The 15376-nt window shown below is 50.3% G+C and overlaps 1 protein-coding gene across 2 annotated transcripts in view; it reads right to left on the reverse strand.

Annotated features, from left to right (window-relative positions):
- LTK (leukocyte receptor tyrosine kinase) overlaps positions 1–15376 on the reverse strand; it is a 583144-nt gene that overhangs the window by 266810 nt on the left and 300958 nt on the right. For both annotated transcript variants that reach the window (XM_085627068.1, XM_085627069.1), the window contains exon 4: positions 4649–4868. In XM_085627068.1, coding sequence (XP_085483194.1) covers positions 4649–4868 — 220 coding nt within the window. The remainder of the gene's footprint in view (positions 1–4648; positions 4869–15376) is intronic.

Consider the following 15376-nt stretch of genomic DNA (forward strand, 5'->3'; position numbering starts at 1 on the left):
GCTATTGGATCTCGATGGGAAAGAAAACACATTTTAACAATGTTTTTGCTCATTTTAGGATTCTATGAACATTTTACAATGTTTCATTATGATCTCAGTACCCACTTCCCTTAACTGTCTTCAATCTCAGAACATTCGCATTCCAAGAGTTGTACTCCTTAGCCCTAGGAAAGACCCCGCTAACATACTCCACTCTCAGGATATTGCCCCAGCAGAAGATTGTGTTAGTCGAAAAAGATAGAGAAAATTCTAATATCCATGGCGCTGAGTATAGATTCTTGTTGAGAAGATGTGCGTAAAGTTCCAGTAAACAGTGTAGGTCAGGATAGGCGACTGCTGCAGAAGACACACAGTGCATGGATGTTCCTGGCCTCGTCATCACTGGAGCTGATGCTGGGGTGAGGCGATTAAAGGTCCAGGTGTCTCCATGGCAATAACAAGGAGGTGATGGAAATGCAATTACAGTACAGCCTGGTTCTGTTACCAAGGCTCTCCCAGAGGCTGGTCCAGGCATCAGGTCGGTGTAGAAAAGCATTAAGCACAAACATCAATATATGCTACTGATAGTCATAAAAGCATAATGAAAAACGATTTTAAAGATGTTTATTTGAAACACCTAATTATCTAGCTTCACTTAATAACTTTGTGATGTTGAACTATTCTTTTAAACTCCATATCTGTACCATTCCCTTTTGCATTTACAATTTCAGCCTCCCGAGTCCGCTGTCTCCCTTTAAAAAAAACAACTTTTTATCCTACTTGTTTCTTACACTTACAGCTCTCTTCCGCTGTCATACCACTGGTTAGTACTGCTTACCAGTAGAGCAATAAAATATCGAAAGATGTTAAACGATAAATCATATACTGATGAACTAGGCTATTTTGTGATCAGAATGGAACACCCAGTATGGAACCATACCGCGACCAAGTGTCCTGTGGATCTCTAATGTTGGCCTCCGAGCCTGTGTACACACCAGAGCAGCTAAGCCTTCATGCTGAGGTTAATCTACTAAGACTCACAAAGAAACGGAGTACAAGTTTCCCTTGCACACTCAACCTATAACACTTAACATGTGTGCCAAAGTCCCCCAGGGGCACCATTGAAAGAATATTGCTATTTGTCCCCTTAGTTAGCAGAGTAACCTGTGAACCCTGACACTCACAGGTCACTTGACCGTCATAGAAATGTAGTAGGTGACAATACACGTAGTTTTAAAAAATTGAGTCCAAGAAGATTCAAGGGTCACAGAGATTTCTCCCATGCCAGTTCTGCTAGTAAGATGCACAAAGGTTGTTTTCTGGCAAACAGGTGCAACAGCCACATTGACGCAATCTGATATGTGGTAGATTATGCCACAGTCCTACCAGGTTTTCAGAGTCACCAACCTACAGGCTAATTTGTAGACTATGGACAACATGTATCAACCAATTTTGCGTTCGCCATCCGTTTCCGAACTCAGTAAAGGCTTTTTACACATGTCAAACCATATTTTGCGATTCAGTAACCTGTTACTGAAGTACAAAATGGGTTTGGATTCAGTATTTGGAAGGGGGGTGTTTCCAAATAGCGAATCCTAATGGTATGTATGAATGTTTTGTGACCGTAAATACGGTCGCAAAACATTTAATTTGACCACGTACTTCAAGTAGGTGGTAACCCATTCGCAAATGGGAAGGGTTTCCCAAGGGACCGCTTTTCCTTTGGGAATGGTTGTAAAAACTGTTTTTTAGGAGCAGGCAGTGGACCATTGCCTGCTCTTAAAAAATGACAAAAAAGTTTTCAATTTTTTTTAACCGCTTCCCGTTTTCCTTTAAGGAAAACGGGCTGCATTTAAAAAAAAAAAAGAGATTGCTTTATTTAAAAGCAATCACAGACATGGTGGTCTGCTGACCCGAGCAGGCCACCATCCTTGTGATTTTAGCGATTCCTAGTGGGTCACAAATTGCAATCTACTGCTTTAATGTTAATGAGGTAGGTCGATTTGCAACCCACCCGGAATCGGTATATGAAACTCATGGAGTTTCATACATTGGAAATAGCGATTACCTAATAGCGATTACCTAATTGCGATGCTCAGAAAATCACAATTAGTTAATCGCAATTTCCAAATTTGATACACAGGCCCTATAATCTGTGTCCCATAGATGTAGATAGTTAACACTTGCAAAATGGACCTGCACATGTTCATTTCCAGAAAACAGTTACAAGCCCATTTCAAGCCATAAGGAAATATCAGCACAGAAAGCGGGAACTTCCACTACCCCGCGGAGCAGGTTTTTTGTGCCTCATAGCCAGATTTCTACTCTGCAAGTGGGAATAACATTCAGTAACAGTCTTCGTGATTGATGTTGCATTGAGTAATCCCTTTTGTGCAATACGTTGACTACACAATTTCCTCCAGGTACTACCTAGTGAAAAGTATGCGTGTAAAACCCCTGGCCGTGGTTGCTGTTTGCACGGTGCCTACAGTTTGGCCACTGGTTGTGCCGGATATAAAATGTCGTCACTCAGGATGAACTCTTCGCCGGTGCAATGACCCTGGCATAGAAAAACTTGGCACAGAGTAAAATTGCTTAGAAAAGAGTGCCCACATTTTCAAGATTGGCTTTGTTCGATCATAATGGGAAGGTTTCTATGCGATCATAATGGGTAAGTTTCTATGTGGAGATAATGCACCTTAAAACTTTACACAATGAATTGAAATAAAAAATTGTAGCGCGCGCTAATAACCAAGGGTGTCTTGGCGCTAGACTAAGATGGCTGACTGAGGCTGAAGAAGGTATTCTAAAACTTTGCAAGCTGAGCGAATTTCAAAAGTTGGGAATTTTGCAAATCTTTGTTGGCTAATAAAACATTGCACACTTCTAGCAATTTCTCAATTTCCTGTTGTAGGTCAGTCCTCCCTTAGCGGCACTCGTCTCGTTTACTTCTTCGATGAATGCCAGACTTTGCGCTGTGAGGTGAGATGGTCCAGAGACGAGGAATGGCACTTGGGAACTGGACTACTGCAGCAGTCACTTATTTAACTCAGATGACCCCGTTATTTCAAACTATTTGCTGACCTGCCAAGTACAATCAGCCAATTCGGTCTGTAGCACAGCATTCCAGCTCCATCAAATCACTCTCGAAATGGCTGTCTTGGAGGAGGGTTGCCTCTGAAACTCTTAGAGCTGGCAGCCACGATAAGCACCGAGGCCTCTTGCACAGGCAGAACAGAGGAACTGAGGATTCTCTCGAAGGCATAAGAGCCCTTGCTTATGTGTGCACAGGTAACATTTAGGCTGGATTGACTTAAGAGCCCTTGTGCAAGAGAGGAGAGAATCAATGTTCTGGGGTTGAATACAAGCTCTTCTTAACCAGTACGCTCCATGTCGGGGAGTCTCTCGGCTACCTATATATACTTAATTTTACAAAACAGTGCAAGTTAATACTCTAGAGTCCATACTTTGGTAGGTTGATGTAAACAACTCTGTAATCTGGTACTAGACCCCTAGGAGCCACTAGTAGCCTTGACGGGGCTGGCACAAGAGAACGTGAAACGGTGACATCGCTCTTCTACACACCTACCATTCACAGAGTCATCAAAAATGAGATGGGCTTGGTGTAACTGTGTCCTCTTCCGGTTGACACCCTCATTGGTAGAGGAATGCATCAGATGACTAGAATTAACCAATCAGAATGGTGCATTGCTGGCAGTACCATCATTAACATCAGGTTTAGTCTATGAATAAATAAGCCGTACAGTGAAATAAATCCTGCCTTTAGGTGCAGTACTCACTAGCCGAATGGAACACATTAATAAGGGCCAGATGTACTAAGTCATTTAGCATTTCTTAACGGGCTGAATCGCTATTTCGATCCGTTAAGAAATGCTAAATGACCTTTTCAAATGTACAAAGGCCCATTTGCGGTCGCAATTTGAGATTTTTACCCTGTAGAAATCGCAATTTTTGACAGCAATTTAGTAATTGTAAATAGTAGATCCCGATTTGCGATTCCTAAAGCACATGTATATATCATTTCCTCAAAGCGAATTAGGCATTTTAGCAAATTCTATCACTATCGACTGTCCATGTGCAAAATTTAAAAATGCATTATAAAATAAAAAATGTAAGGTGGCATGAAGCGCACATATGCCCTTAGGGCATAGGTGCACTTACATGTGCACAATGCATTTCGGGGTGCCTCCAGGAGTGTCTTAAGGCCAGAGGCACCCTTGGGTTTGGATTTACTTATTGCGATTTCCTATGTTTAAGAAATGCAAACCATTTCCTATTTCTCCCATGGGCGGGAAAGCAATGGCATTTCCTATTTGCGATTCCTTATTAGCGATTCCTACTATGTAGGAATAGCTATTAGGAAATCGCAAAATTATTACATATCCTTTTGCATTTTCTAAATAGCGATTCTGTTTACGAAACCATTTTCGTACATCTGGCCCTATGTCATTTAAAAATGTAACATCCTAAAGCGCCGAAAATAGTATATCTTCTCTACTCTCAGGAGAATTCTCCAGAACTCTCACAGGACGCATCATACAGTATAGATTCCATACATTTTATGTTGGTTCCCTTTGACCGACTATGCAAGAGAGGACTTTTAAAGGCACTTCTTCGGAAGAGAGAGTTCTTCAGAAAACAGACTTACCCCTTCATTGCTTCGCTTCTGCGCCTAATCGCTATGTTTGAGGTGGCGTTGGTCCTTGTGCGCAGGACCTGGACAGCGAATGTTCCTGGCATGGCACCTCTTGGAGAATATACATCCATTTCCAGGAGGCATGACTGAGAGCTCCAGAGCATGACTGGGCTGACCAGCAAGAACTCACATCTCCCTGAGATCTGACTGGTGTTCAGGAGAAGGAGTCCACCTGAAGAGAATAGAGAGGAGCGAAGTCAGAAAGACTCAGAGAGGAAGAGATGTGAAAAGCAAGAAAGTGCACCAAAAACTGCAGGAAATTCGATTACAAATCCAAGATTTCTGCCATTGATTTTATTACCAATGTCCATGTTATGGGACAATAGCTGTTGCTGAACTTTTAAACTTGCGGGCGGGCCCACCCTTCCTAAAATGCATAAAGTAAAGTGAACATGTCAGACACCCCAAGAAGTCTATGTGTATGTGGAGATTGGCTACAAAGCCAAAGGCTTTACTATAATCTGTGACGAAATAGTACAAGATTACATAGTCTACAGATCAACCCTGGCCCTGCCAAGCAATAACTGGAGGGTTCGACCCAGAAGAAAATTAAAAGAAATACACCCAAATCGTGCCTTTTACAGCTTATTTTCACATCAAAATTTGTCACGAATTCTTAAAGCCTGTATTTTCACAAATATACAATAATTATGTCTACAAATGTCAACTTTTCTTGTTCTGAAAATACACTAACTTTCCCATCAAGTCAATATATTTCCTTTTTAGTAAACACATCTATGGCATTTTATACCTTCATCTTATGCCACTCCTTTCCACTGTGTGAATTGAGGTACCATCATATGAAAGTAGTTTCCATCATGTGCCTGGATATCCACCATCATATCCCATTACAACTTATCATATGTCATATGGCCACGCATCCCTCTTCACAGGCTTGTCAGTACTATGTCTACCAAACTATCCTCCACGTCAGTCAATGTCACTATGTTTCAAGGTACCTCCCACACAGTAAATGGCAAATTGTATCCAGGTAATCTTATTTCGGTTAATGCTGGTGGTCCAAAGTACTCACCTATCATATGACGATGAATGGTGAAATGTACATATCTTGCCATCCATTGATCCTTTGAAATGATATGCCCCAGTTATCGCCCGTCTACGTAAGTCAATGCCACCACATACACCGGTATCTCCCATATGGCAGTTAAAGCCAGCATTGAGAAGTACTCATCATATACTAGTTTATTCCATGATGTGCCCATATGTCGGCGAAAGGTTATGATCAGCCACTGTAGCCCCCTGATACGCAAGCCAGTGACATGGAGTGATCCAGGCATAGTCAAAGGCATGACATGCCCCAGGTCTCCTCATATGACAGTCAATGCTATGAGATACCCATCTTATCTCTCCATATGCCAGTTAACAATAAGATGTACACCAAGTGTCTTCCATATGCAAGTCAATGCCATGATGTGCTACTGGAATCCTTTGCATGCTAATACATGCAATACATGGCCGGAGGTATCCTAGGCGACCCCCATATGCTATTCAATACCAGAATGTTCCCATAGGCCAGCCAATGGCATCATGTGTCCTAATTAGCCTCCATATGCCATCCAGTGCTTTGATTTGCTCCTTGTGCCCTCCCCTAATTAGTCAATTCCCATATGAACCAAGGAGTACCATGAAACATATGCACACACGTGCACATAAACACACACACACACCCACACAGACACACACACACCACATGCATGTGTGCACACATTCAGTAACTCACCAGCATGCAATGCTCTTTCTACAACATCTCCATCCACAAGACCCATCTTATTCCGCTGATGGGATGCATCCTGCTTCACTGGTCAACTCTGGTCCCAGTAGTGGTTGTTTGTGGGGGTTCAGGAAACAGACAGTGGAGATGTGGGTCTCTTTTCCTGGCCCCAATGCAGACCTCAGCCATGACCCACAGGGAGTGGCACCCTGCCCAGGAGGCAGTAGAGGGGCATCAGCCTGCAGATGAGAGCTCATGTAGGGGAGGAGCAATGGGTAGTGGTTGATTCATAACTTCTGTTTGGCCTCACCCGGACACTCTCCTCTTCTCCTCATGGGAGAGCTGAGCCTGATAGACAGCTCAGCATGCCATTGGTACATATTGACCAATGTACAGGTAAGATAACAGTGCCAGCTTAGCCCTGGTCATCGGTATAAGGTGTGTTGGCTGATAGGTTTGTTATAATATGTCCCACACAATGTAGCGAGACAGAAACCACCAGTCCGAGTTATGCCCTCAAAAGCCAGTTCATGCCATGGCGTGCCCATGTATCTCTGTAGATCCTATTCACTATGTTATGAGCTCAATAGGATTGCTCAGATTCAAGGCCCACAAGGAACTACAGCTTGCAGGGGCAATGACACTACAGCCTGTAGTGGTGAGCACACGGAATGCCAGCGAGGACAGGAGTGGTGCTTCAGCTGGGTCCCGCCTATTTCTCTACCTCCGGCTCTCATTAGATGGTTGAGTCTCCCACCTGTCTGTCAGGCTGAGACATCCAATGAAGGGAGGAGGCTGTGGCTGTCCTTGACCTGCAAGGACATGGTACATGTGGATAGACAGTGTCAACATATTGTGCCCAGTGCATGTAAGTGTCAGTAGCTCGGCTGGATGTTTGAAGTGAATTCACACTACCAACTCACTTACTGTGGCAATGGTGGCTGACCAGATCGATATGGCTCTGCCCCATATGACCTGCTAGACCACCCACCATTCAGATGACCATCATTGGTTTAATTGGGCCTACATTGATGTGTAAATATTGTGTGCATTAGTGTGCATAACTTGCACATGTGTTGTTATCTGAAAGAGACATAGCTGGCGACCGTCCCTGTGCACTATAATAATCAAGTTCCCTGGATAGAAAACTATAAAGAAATCTGTAATGGCTGCCAGACTCATCCAGTGTTCCAGTTTCTTTGCCTGCTCACGCATGCAAGCCGCCCCCATAACCTCGAGCTGTAGACTTCCCTCCCCTGGGTGATTGCTTCTCTGTGCCTGGCCTTGCTTTGTGTCTGCCCTGTTTTTATTTGAATCACGTTTAATTAGAGGAAGTTCCGTGGATTCCCTGTTGTCCATACACCGTGCTTCGTCCGCTGTATCCTGTCACACTCTTTCTCAGGCTTTCCTCAAGCATTTGTAGCTCAATTTACATTCCTTTGCCTTTTAATTAAATAACCTCACGCTCTCAGATGAGTTTGCGTTAAAGAAAACTACAAATGAAAACATTAAAGTAAGTATGTGTGTGCACTACCAGTGTACTCCTGGAGGAGGAAAGCCATAGAGCGTGAGTGGGATGACACTAGTTGTAGATGGAAAGGGATGCTTCTGGCTGATATCTAGGGATTGTCCAAACAAATAGAGAGTAACCCCTCAAGCCAAAGGCACAGGGTTATTTAAACCAAATCAACAATTTCTCCTCGTAGTCAACATTAGGTCATTCCATCATTTATAATTCACAAACATTTAAACCCACACCATTCACATGCATGACCACATACTGAAAAAATATAGCAAAATTTAGTACCAGGGTTAAGAAAAATATGTATGGGTTTAATCGCACCGTATATTATAGAATGCTTAAAATCACATGCAAATATGTAAGAAAATTTACCACATTTCACAAATAAGAAAGACTATCTATCTTCGAGTGTATATATCTTTACTTAATGTATCACTTAACATCAATGTTATCTAATTAATTTCATATGAGGATATCCAGGGTTAGTAAATCGTACACCAATATTTTGTTGACACGTTTCAGTGGAGTTGACTTATAGATTCCACCTTCTTCAAGACTCATTCAAATATATACCTTCCATAAATCAAAAAAATCATACAACACCCAGAGTAGTTGTTTTCACACATAGCAAATGAGCACACAGGAATTCACTGCACCCCAGCATAACAATCAATGGTCTGCTTTCTACAGACTCAAAGATAGGGGCCTTTGCTTATTTCTTCCACATGTTTACAGGGTGGTACCTAGAAACTCCACTATGGGCTCTTTTTTAAAGAATATTATGAGAACTCAATTTTATGAGAACTCAATTTCACCCGAGCTAGAATCATCAATGTCTCAAGGTCTTGCTTTAGTGCTGTACTAATCAATTCACCATGGCCACATAATGGCTCACTGTTGGAAGGCGTTCCCCGGGGAGGCTGTGGAATACGTTCCTGACCACCCGGAGGCCCACCTTTCCCAGAGTTAGGCCGAGCAAGAGCGGGGAGGCCCTTCCTGGAAGGGTCTCGTACCTAGGATCGCACACGCTGCGCGTACTCTCTTTGGATAGAGGGACACCACACAGTAATTCTTTGCAAGACAATAGACTTTATCGTTAGTTGTCAGGGATCTTTATGATCCGGAAGGCGGGTGCAGAATAAGTGCCACAAGCGGCAGCGATCTCGGGATGAGGGGTAAGGGGTAGCGGGACAGTCTTTGAATCAGTGTCTCTGCGGAGGATCCGGCGCCCAGCTCTCAATCCTCGAGCTGAGGGGATGTTGCTTCTCTAGGCAATCTCTGCCGATTCTCTGGGAGGAGCGGGCCGCGAGTCACTCAGCAGGCACCGGAGGTTCGTAGTTCGGGGAGCCACGACAGCGTCAGCAGGGCTCAGATGGTTCAGAGTTCGGGGAGCCGCGACAGCGTCAGCAGGGCTCAGATGGTTCAGAGTTCGGGGAGCCGCGACAGCGTCAGCAGGGCTCAGATGATTCAGAGTTCGGGCAGCCGCGACAGCGTCAGCAAGGCTCAGAGGGTTCAGAGTTCTTCGGTTCGGGGAGCGATCGAGCCGCGACCAGGTCCGCAGGCTCTCGTCAGTCCAGGTCTTCTCTAGCTCCCGTCCCTTCAGCACCCCTTGTTATACTCCCCCTCCTCTTTGAAGTCCGGAGTCCTCGCGGAGAGGGGTCTGGTGCCTGGGGGCGGTGTGTCGGGATTTCCTGTCGCTCGGCCCTTTGATCTGTTCAGGTGGGTCCGGGAGGGACTCCAGACACCCAGCAGGCGAGGCGCCCGCTCACCGGGGGCCTGGTGGTCGATCGAAACCTCCCTCAGGCAAGAGACCAGAGGTGTGACATGGTCGGCGCCTCTCGGTCTGGTTTGGGGGGTTTCGCTCTCCCTCGGCCAGGCATGCGTGTTGGGGATCTGGCCGGCCCTTGGGATGTTGGGCCATGGGGGCCGGAAGTCTGTGACATCGAGGATCGGTGCGGTTGCAGGGTAGCTTGCTGGTCGGGAGGGCCCACGCCACGAGGCCGGTCTCACACGTGCCCCCCCCCCAGCTGAAAGGCGGGGAGAACTACCCATCCACTTGGGGGTTCTCCTCGCTGAAGCGGAAGAATCGGGACAGGCCGTCCGCGTTGGCGTGGTCCGCCCCGGGGCGATGTTCCACAGTGAAATCCATCCCCTGGAGGGAGATGGACCAGCGTAGCAGCTTGGGGTTTTCCCCTCGCATCTGCATCAACCACCGCAAGGGTCGGTGATCTGTTTGTACTCGGAAGTGTGTTCCGAACAGGTAGGGCCGTAGCTTTTTGAGGGCCCAGACTACTGCGAAGGTCTCTCTTTCAATTGTGCTCCACCGCTGTTCTCGGGGCAGCAAACTTCGGCTGATGAAGGCTATGGGCTGATCTATGCCTTTGTCGTCGAACTGTGAGAGGACTGCCCCGATACCGTGTTCCGAGGCGTCCGTCTGGACCACAAACTCCTGGGCGTAGTCGGGGGCCTTAAGCACCGGAGCCGTACACATAGCGGCTTTTAGGGCGTCGAACGCTTTCTGGCAGGGGGGAGTCCATTGTACTTTCTTGGGGTGTCTTTTGGAGGTTAGCTCTGTGAGGGGGCCTGCGATGCTGCCATAGTTCTTAATAAACCTCCGGTAGTAACCGGTGAGGCCCAGGAAGGCCCGGACTTCCGTTTGGGTCGTGGGGGGTTCCCAGGACAAGATGGCGTCGATCTTTGGCTGGAGGGGGGCGACCTGTCCGCTTCCCACCTGGTGCCCCAGATAGGTTACAGAGCCGTGCCCAATTTGGCATTTGTTGGCTTTGATGGTGAGGCCGGCCCGGCGCAGAGCCAGCAGGACTTGTCGGAGGTGCTGGAGGTGCTCGGTCCATTGGGAGCTGAATACCGCTATATCGTCGAGGTATGCTGCGCTGAACCCCTCTAGTCCGGACAGGACCCTGTTCACCAGCCGCTGGAAGGTGGCTGGGGCATTCTTCATTCCAAACGGCATCACCCTAAAGCGGTAGTGCCCATCCGGGGTGGAGAAGGCGGAGCGCTCCTTGGCTCCTTCGGTGAGGGCAATCTGCCAGTATCCACAGGTTAGGTCGAAGGTGCTGAGGTAGCGAGCGGCCCCGAGGCGGTCAATGAGCTCGTCTGCGCGGGGGATAGGGTGAGCGTCCGCTCGGGTGACCGCATTGAGTCCTCGGTAGTCCACGCAAAACCTCAGCTCGGGGGCGATACCCGGGGTAGCCGCTTTCGGAACCAGGACTACCGGGCTGGCCCAGGGGCTGTCGGAGGGTTCAATCACCCCGAGGGCCAGCATCTTCGCTACCTCGGTCTGGATGCAGGTTCGGACCCGATCAGGGACCCGGTAGGCCCGGTGTCTCACTGGCGGGCTGTCGCCGGTGTTCACGTCGTGGACACACCAGTCGGTGACCCCAGGGGTTAGGGAGAAGAGGTCCGCGAACTGCCTTAGGAGCTGGCGGCAGTCGTCGGACTGTTGGGCTGTGAGGGCGGTTGATAGTCTCACCCCCTCCACGGAACCATCGGTCTCTTTCGCCCCCAGGGGGTCTGGTAGGGGCTCGGTGTCTTCTTCGGCCCCATCGTCGGTGGCCAGGAGTAAACTCAACTCCGTCCTTACAAAGTGGGGTTTGAGGCGGTTCACGTGGAGAACCCGGAGGGGGTTCCGCGGGGACTGCACATCGACGAGATAGGTGACTTGGCTCTTCCGCTCGACCACCTTGAAGGGTCCAGTCCATTTATCTTGGAGGGCGCAGGGTTTCACCGGGGCCATGACCCAGACTTGTTGGCCCGGCTGAAACTCGACCAGCGTAGCATTCTGGTCATACCAGCGCTTCATCTCTTCCTGGCTAGCCTCGAGGTTCGCCTCTGCGAGTTCTCGGAATTTCCGGGTCTGGTTGCGGAGCGCCAAGATGTATCGGAACACATCCGGAGGGGTCCCCCGGAGAGTCGCTTCCCAACCCTCCTTGACCAGGCTCAGGGGTCCCCGGACGGGGTGTCCATATAGCAGTTCGAATGGGCTGAACCCCAGGGATTTTTGTGGAACCTCCCAGTAGGCGAACAGGAGGCATGGGAGGAGGACGTCCCATCTCCGGCGTAGAGGTTCTTCGAGGCCCATGATCATTCCTTTCAGTGTCCTGTTAAAGCGCTCGACTAGGCCATTCCCTTGGGGGTGGTACGGGGTGGTGAACTTGCACGATACTCCGCACTGCTGCCAGAGGGACCTCATGTATCTGGAGATAAAGTTCGTACCCCGATCACTCACGACTTCGCGGGGGAACCCCACGCGGGAGAAGATCCCCATCAAGGCCCGGCCTACCACGGGGGCCGTCACGGTGCGGAGGGGGATGGCTTCGGGGTAGCGGGTGGCATGGTCCACCAGGACGAGGATGAACCGGTGGCCCTGGGCGGTCTTGGGGTCCAGCGGTCCCACGATGTCGATTCCTACCCGCTCAAAAGGGGTACTGACGACGGGGAAGGGTTGTAGCGGAGCCTTGCGGTTCCCCCCACTCTTTCCGCTGGCCTGGCACGTGAGGCAGGACTTGCAGTGGGCCTCCACATTCGCCCGCATCTTGGGCCAATAGAAGTGGGTGACGAGTCGCTGGTAGGTCTTATCTTGGCCTAAGTGTCCGGCCAGGGGTACATCATGGGCCAGGCCCAGGAGGAGACTTCGGAAGCGCCGGGGTACCACCAGTACTCGGGCCGATCCCAACTCGGCCGACTTCTGTTCGCTGTACAGGAGGCCGTTTTCCCAGTATACCCAGTGGGTGCCGGTCCGGTCGCCTGCTGCTTGGGCCTCGGCCTGTTGTCGGGGTCCAATGAGGGAAGGGCAGGTGGATTGTTCTTGGCAGAATTCTTCTCGGGAGGGGCCTCCTTCGCAGTGCCACTGGGCCATTTCCGGCAGGTCCCCGAACTCGGTCAGGGGTTCGGGGTCGGAAGGCACGGACCCCTCGTCGGGAACGGTCGCTTCGTCCGGAAGGGGGTCGTTGGCCTCCGGTGGCGCATCCTGGACCTCGGGGATGGTGGCGGTGCTCCGCGGCATGGCCTCCCCCCCCTCGGAGGAAGGCACTCTGAGAGTCATCGAGCGCGTGGTGGCGCATACCCATTCGGGTAGGCCCATCATCTCGAGATGGGCTCTTCGTTCCACTTGTCCCCACGGGGAATTCTCAAGGTCGTTGCCCAGGAGGCAGTCCACGGGCTGGGAGGTTCGGACCGCCACTTTTAACTTGCCAGTGACTCCCCCCCCATTCGAAGGGAACTAGGGCCATCCGGCAGAGGCTCTCGGAATTGTCTGATGATATGACGGGACAAAAGGCGCCGGGCAGGATCTGATCTTCGGAGACCAGGTGACAATGAACCGCCGTGACACTCGCCCCAGTGTCCCGGAGGCCCTCGACGCGGTGACCGTTGACCGTCACCTGCTGTCGGTACTTCTTCGTGTTGGCGGGTAGGGACGTTCCGGGGACCATCTCCCGGTCCCCTAGGGAGACCAAGGCCATGACGGCTGGTTCCCATTCTTCGGAGTCTTCCATCTCTTCCCCCAGGGCTACGGAGGCCATTTGTGGAGCCGGCGGGGTGGTTGTGGCGGTTCGCTGGTACATGGGACATTGAGGGTCGCTGGCGTAGTGTCCGGTCTGTTAGCAGCAGAAGCAGGTGATCCTCACTCGGGGCCCCGGCCTCCCCGGTGGCCCGGTGCTGGCCGGAGGTGGAGCTGGAAAGGGCGGAGGTTGTCCTCTGGGTGGGCTGAGCGGGGATCCCCCCGGGAGTTCTCTTGGCCGGCCTTGATTCCCTCCGCCCCTCTGGCGGGGGGGGTCCCTGACTGTGGCGACCGTAGTCTCCCACGGGACCCCGGGAGGCCCGGGTGTTTACCCACCGGTCAGCTTCGACGGCCAGTTTTCGTGGGTCTGTGAGTTTGCTGTCCAGGAGGTGCTGGCGCAGCTCTACAAAGCAATTAGCGGACAAGTGTTCCCATGCGATTAGGTCGAACAGCTCCTCAAAGGTGGAGACCTTGCTGCCCTTGATCCACCCGTCCAAGGCCCAGCTGTAAAAGTTCACGTACTCCACCCAGGTGGTACCGGGTATCTTCTTGCAGTCCCTAAACCGTTGCCGGTACATTTCAGGGGTGAGCCCATATCTGGCTACTAGGGCCTCTTTCATGTGACTGTAGGAGTTCATCACCGTGGAGGGCAGGTCCAGCAGGGTATCTCTCCCCTCGCTCAGGAACCGGCCCCACAGCCCAGCCCCCCAGTCTTTCTGCGGGACTCGGTGGGAGGTCATGGCGACTTCGTAGGCTTTGAACCATTGCTGGATGTCGTCGTTCTTATAGTATTCCTTCACCACATCTTTGGGGATGTGGACCTTTGGTTCCACGGTGGAGGAGAGGGGTTGGGTTTCCGAGGGTCTGGCCTCCGCATTCTTAGCCTTGAGCTTGATCTCTTTCAGGCCACGTTCGTGCTCCAGTTGGAGTTTTCTTTCTTCGTGTTCTCTTTGTCGTTTCTTTTCCTCGAGTTCTCCTTGTAGGCGTAACTGTTCTACCGCCAGCTTCTTTTCGGCCAGTTTTAGCTCTCCTTCGATTTTTAATTTTGCTAGCTCTAGTTCGTGGTTGCGACCTCTTTCTCGGTCCGCTAGTTCCTCTGGGGATAGGCCCCCCTCGGGGGCGCCGTTCCTCCCCGGGGTGCTTCGTGGTTCGTTAGGAGGCTCTCCTTCTGTTTGTGTCCAGGGAGTTCCCGCCTCGACCCAGGTTTTTAATGCTCCCTGGAAGTCCTCTTTCGTGCTTAGTCCGGTGGTAGCGATTCCAAGGTCTTTGCAAAATTGTTTCAGTTCTCGGTGCGTATAAGATTCCAACTGGTCCTCTCGGAATGTCGTGCTCGGGTTGGTGCCTGCGGCACCTAGGGAGGTTTCTCCTTCCATTTCTTCTTGGTAGTGCGTTAGCCGTCTACTGCACGATCTCTAGGTGTTGGCTCGGATCCCACCGCTGCCACCAAATGTTGGAAGGCGTTCCCCGGGGAGGCTGTGGAATACGTTCCTGACCACCCGGAGGCCCACCTTTCCCAGAGTTAGGCCGAGCAAGAGCGGGGAGGCCCTTCCTAGAAGGGTCTCGTACCTAGGATCGCCCCTGCTGCGCGTACTCTCTTCGGATAGAGGGACACCACACAGTAATTCTTTGCAAGACAATAGACTTTATCGTTAGTTGTCAGGGATCTTTATGATCCGGAAGGTGGGTGCAGAATTAGTGCCACAAGCGGCAGCGATCTCGGGATGAGGGGTAAGGGGTAGCGGGACAGTCTTTGAATCAGTGTCTCTGCGGAGGATCCGGCGCCCAGCTCTCAATCCTCGAGCTGAGGGGATGTTGCTTCTCTCGGCAATCTCTGCCGATTCTCTGGGAGGAGCGGGCCGCGAGTCACTCAGCAGGCACCGGAGGTTCGTAGTTCAGGGAGCCGCGACG

This window comes from Triturus cristatus, chromosome 9 (assembly GCF_964204655.1).
Source record: "Triturus cristatus chromosome 9, aTriCri1.1, whole genome shotgun sequence".
Taxonomy (NCBI): domain Eukaryota; kingdom Metazoa; phylum Chordata; class Amphibia; order Caudata; family Salamandridae; genus Triturus; species Triturus cristatus.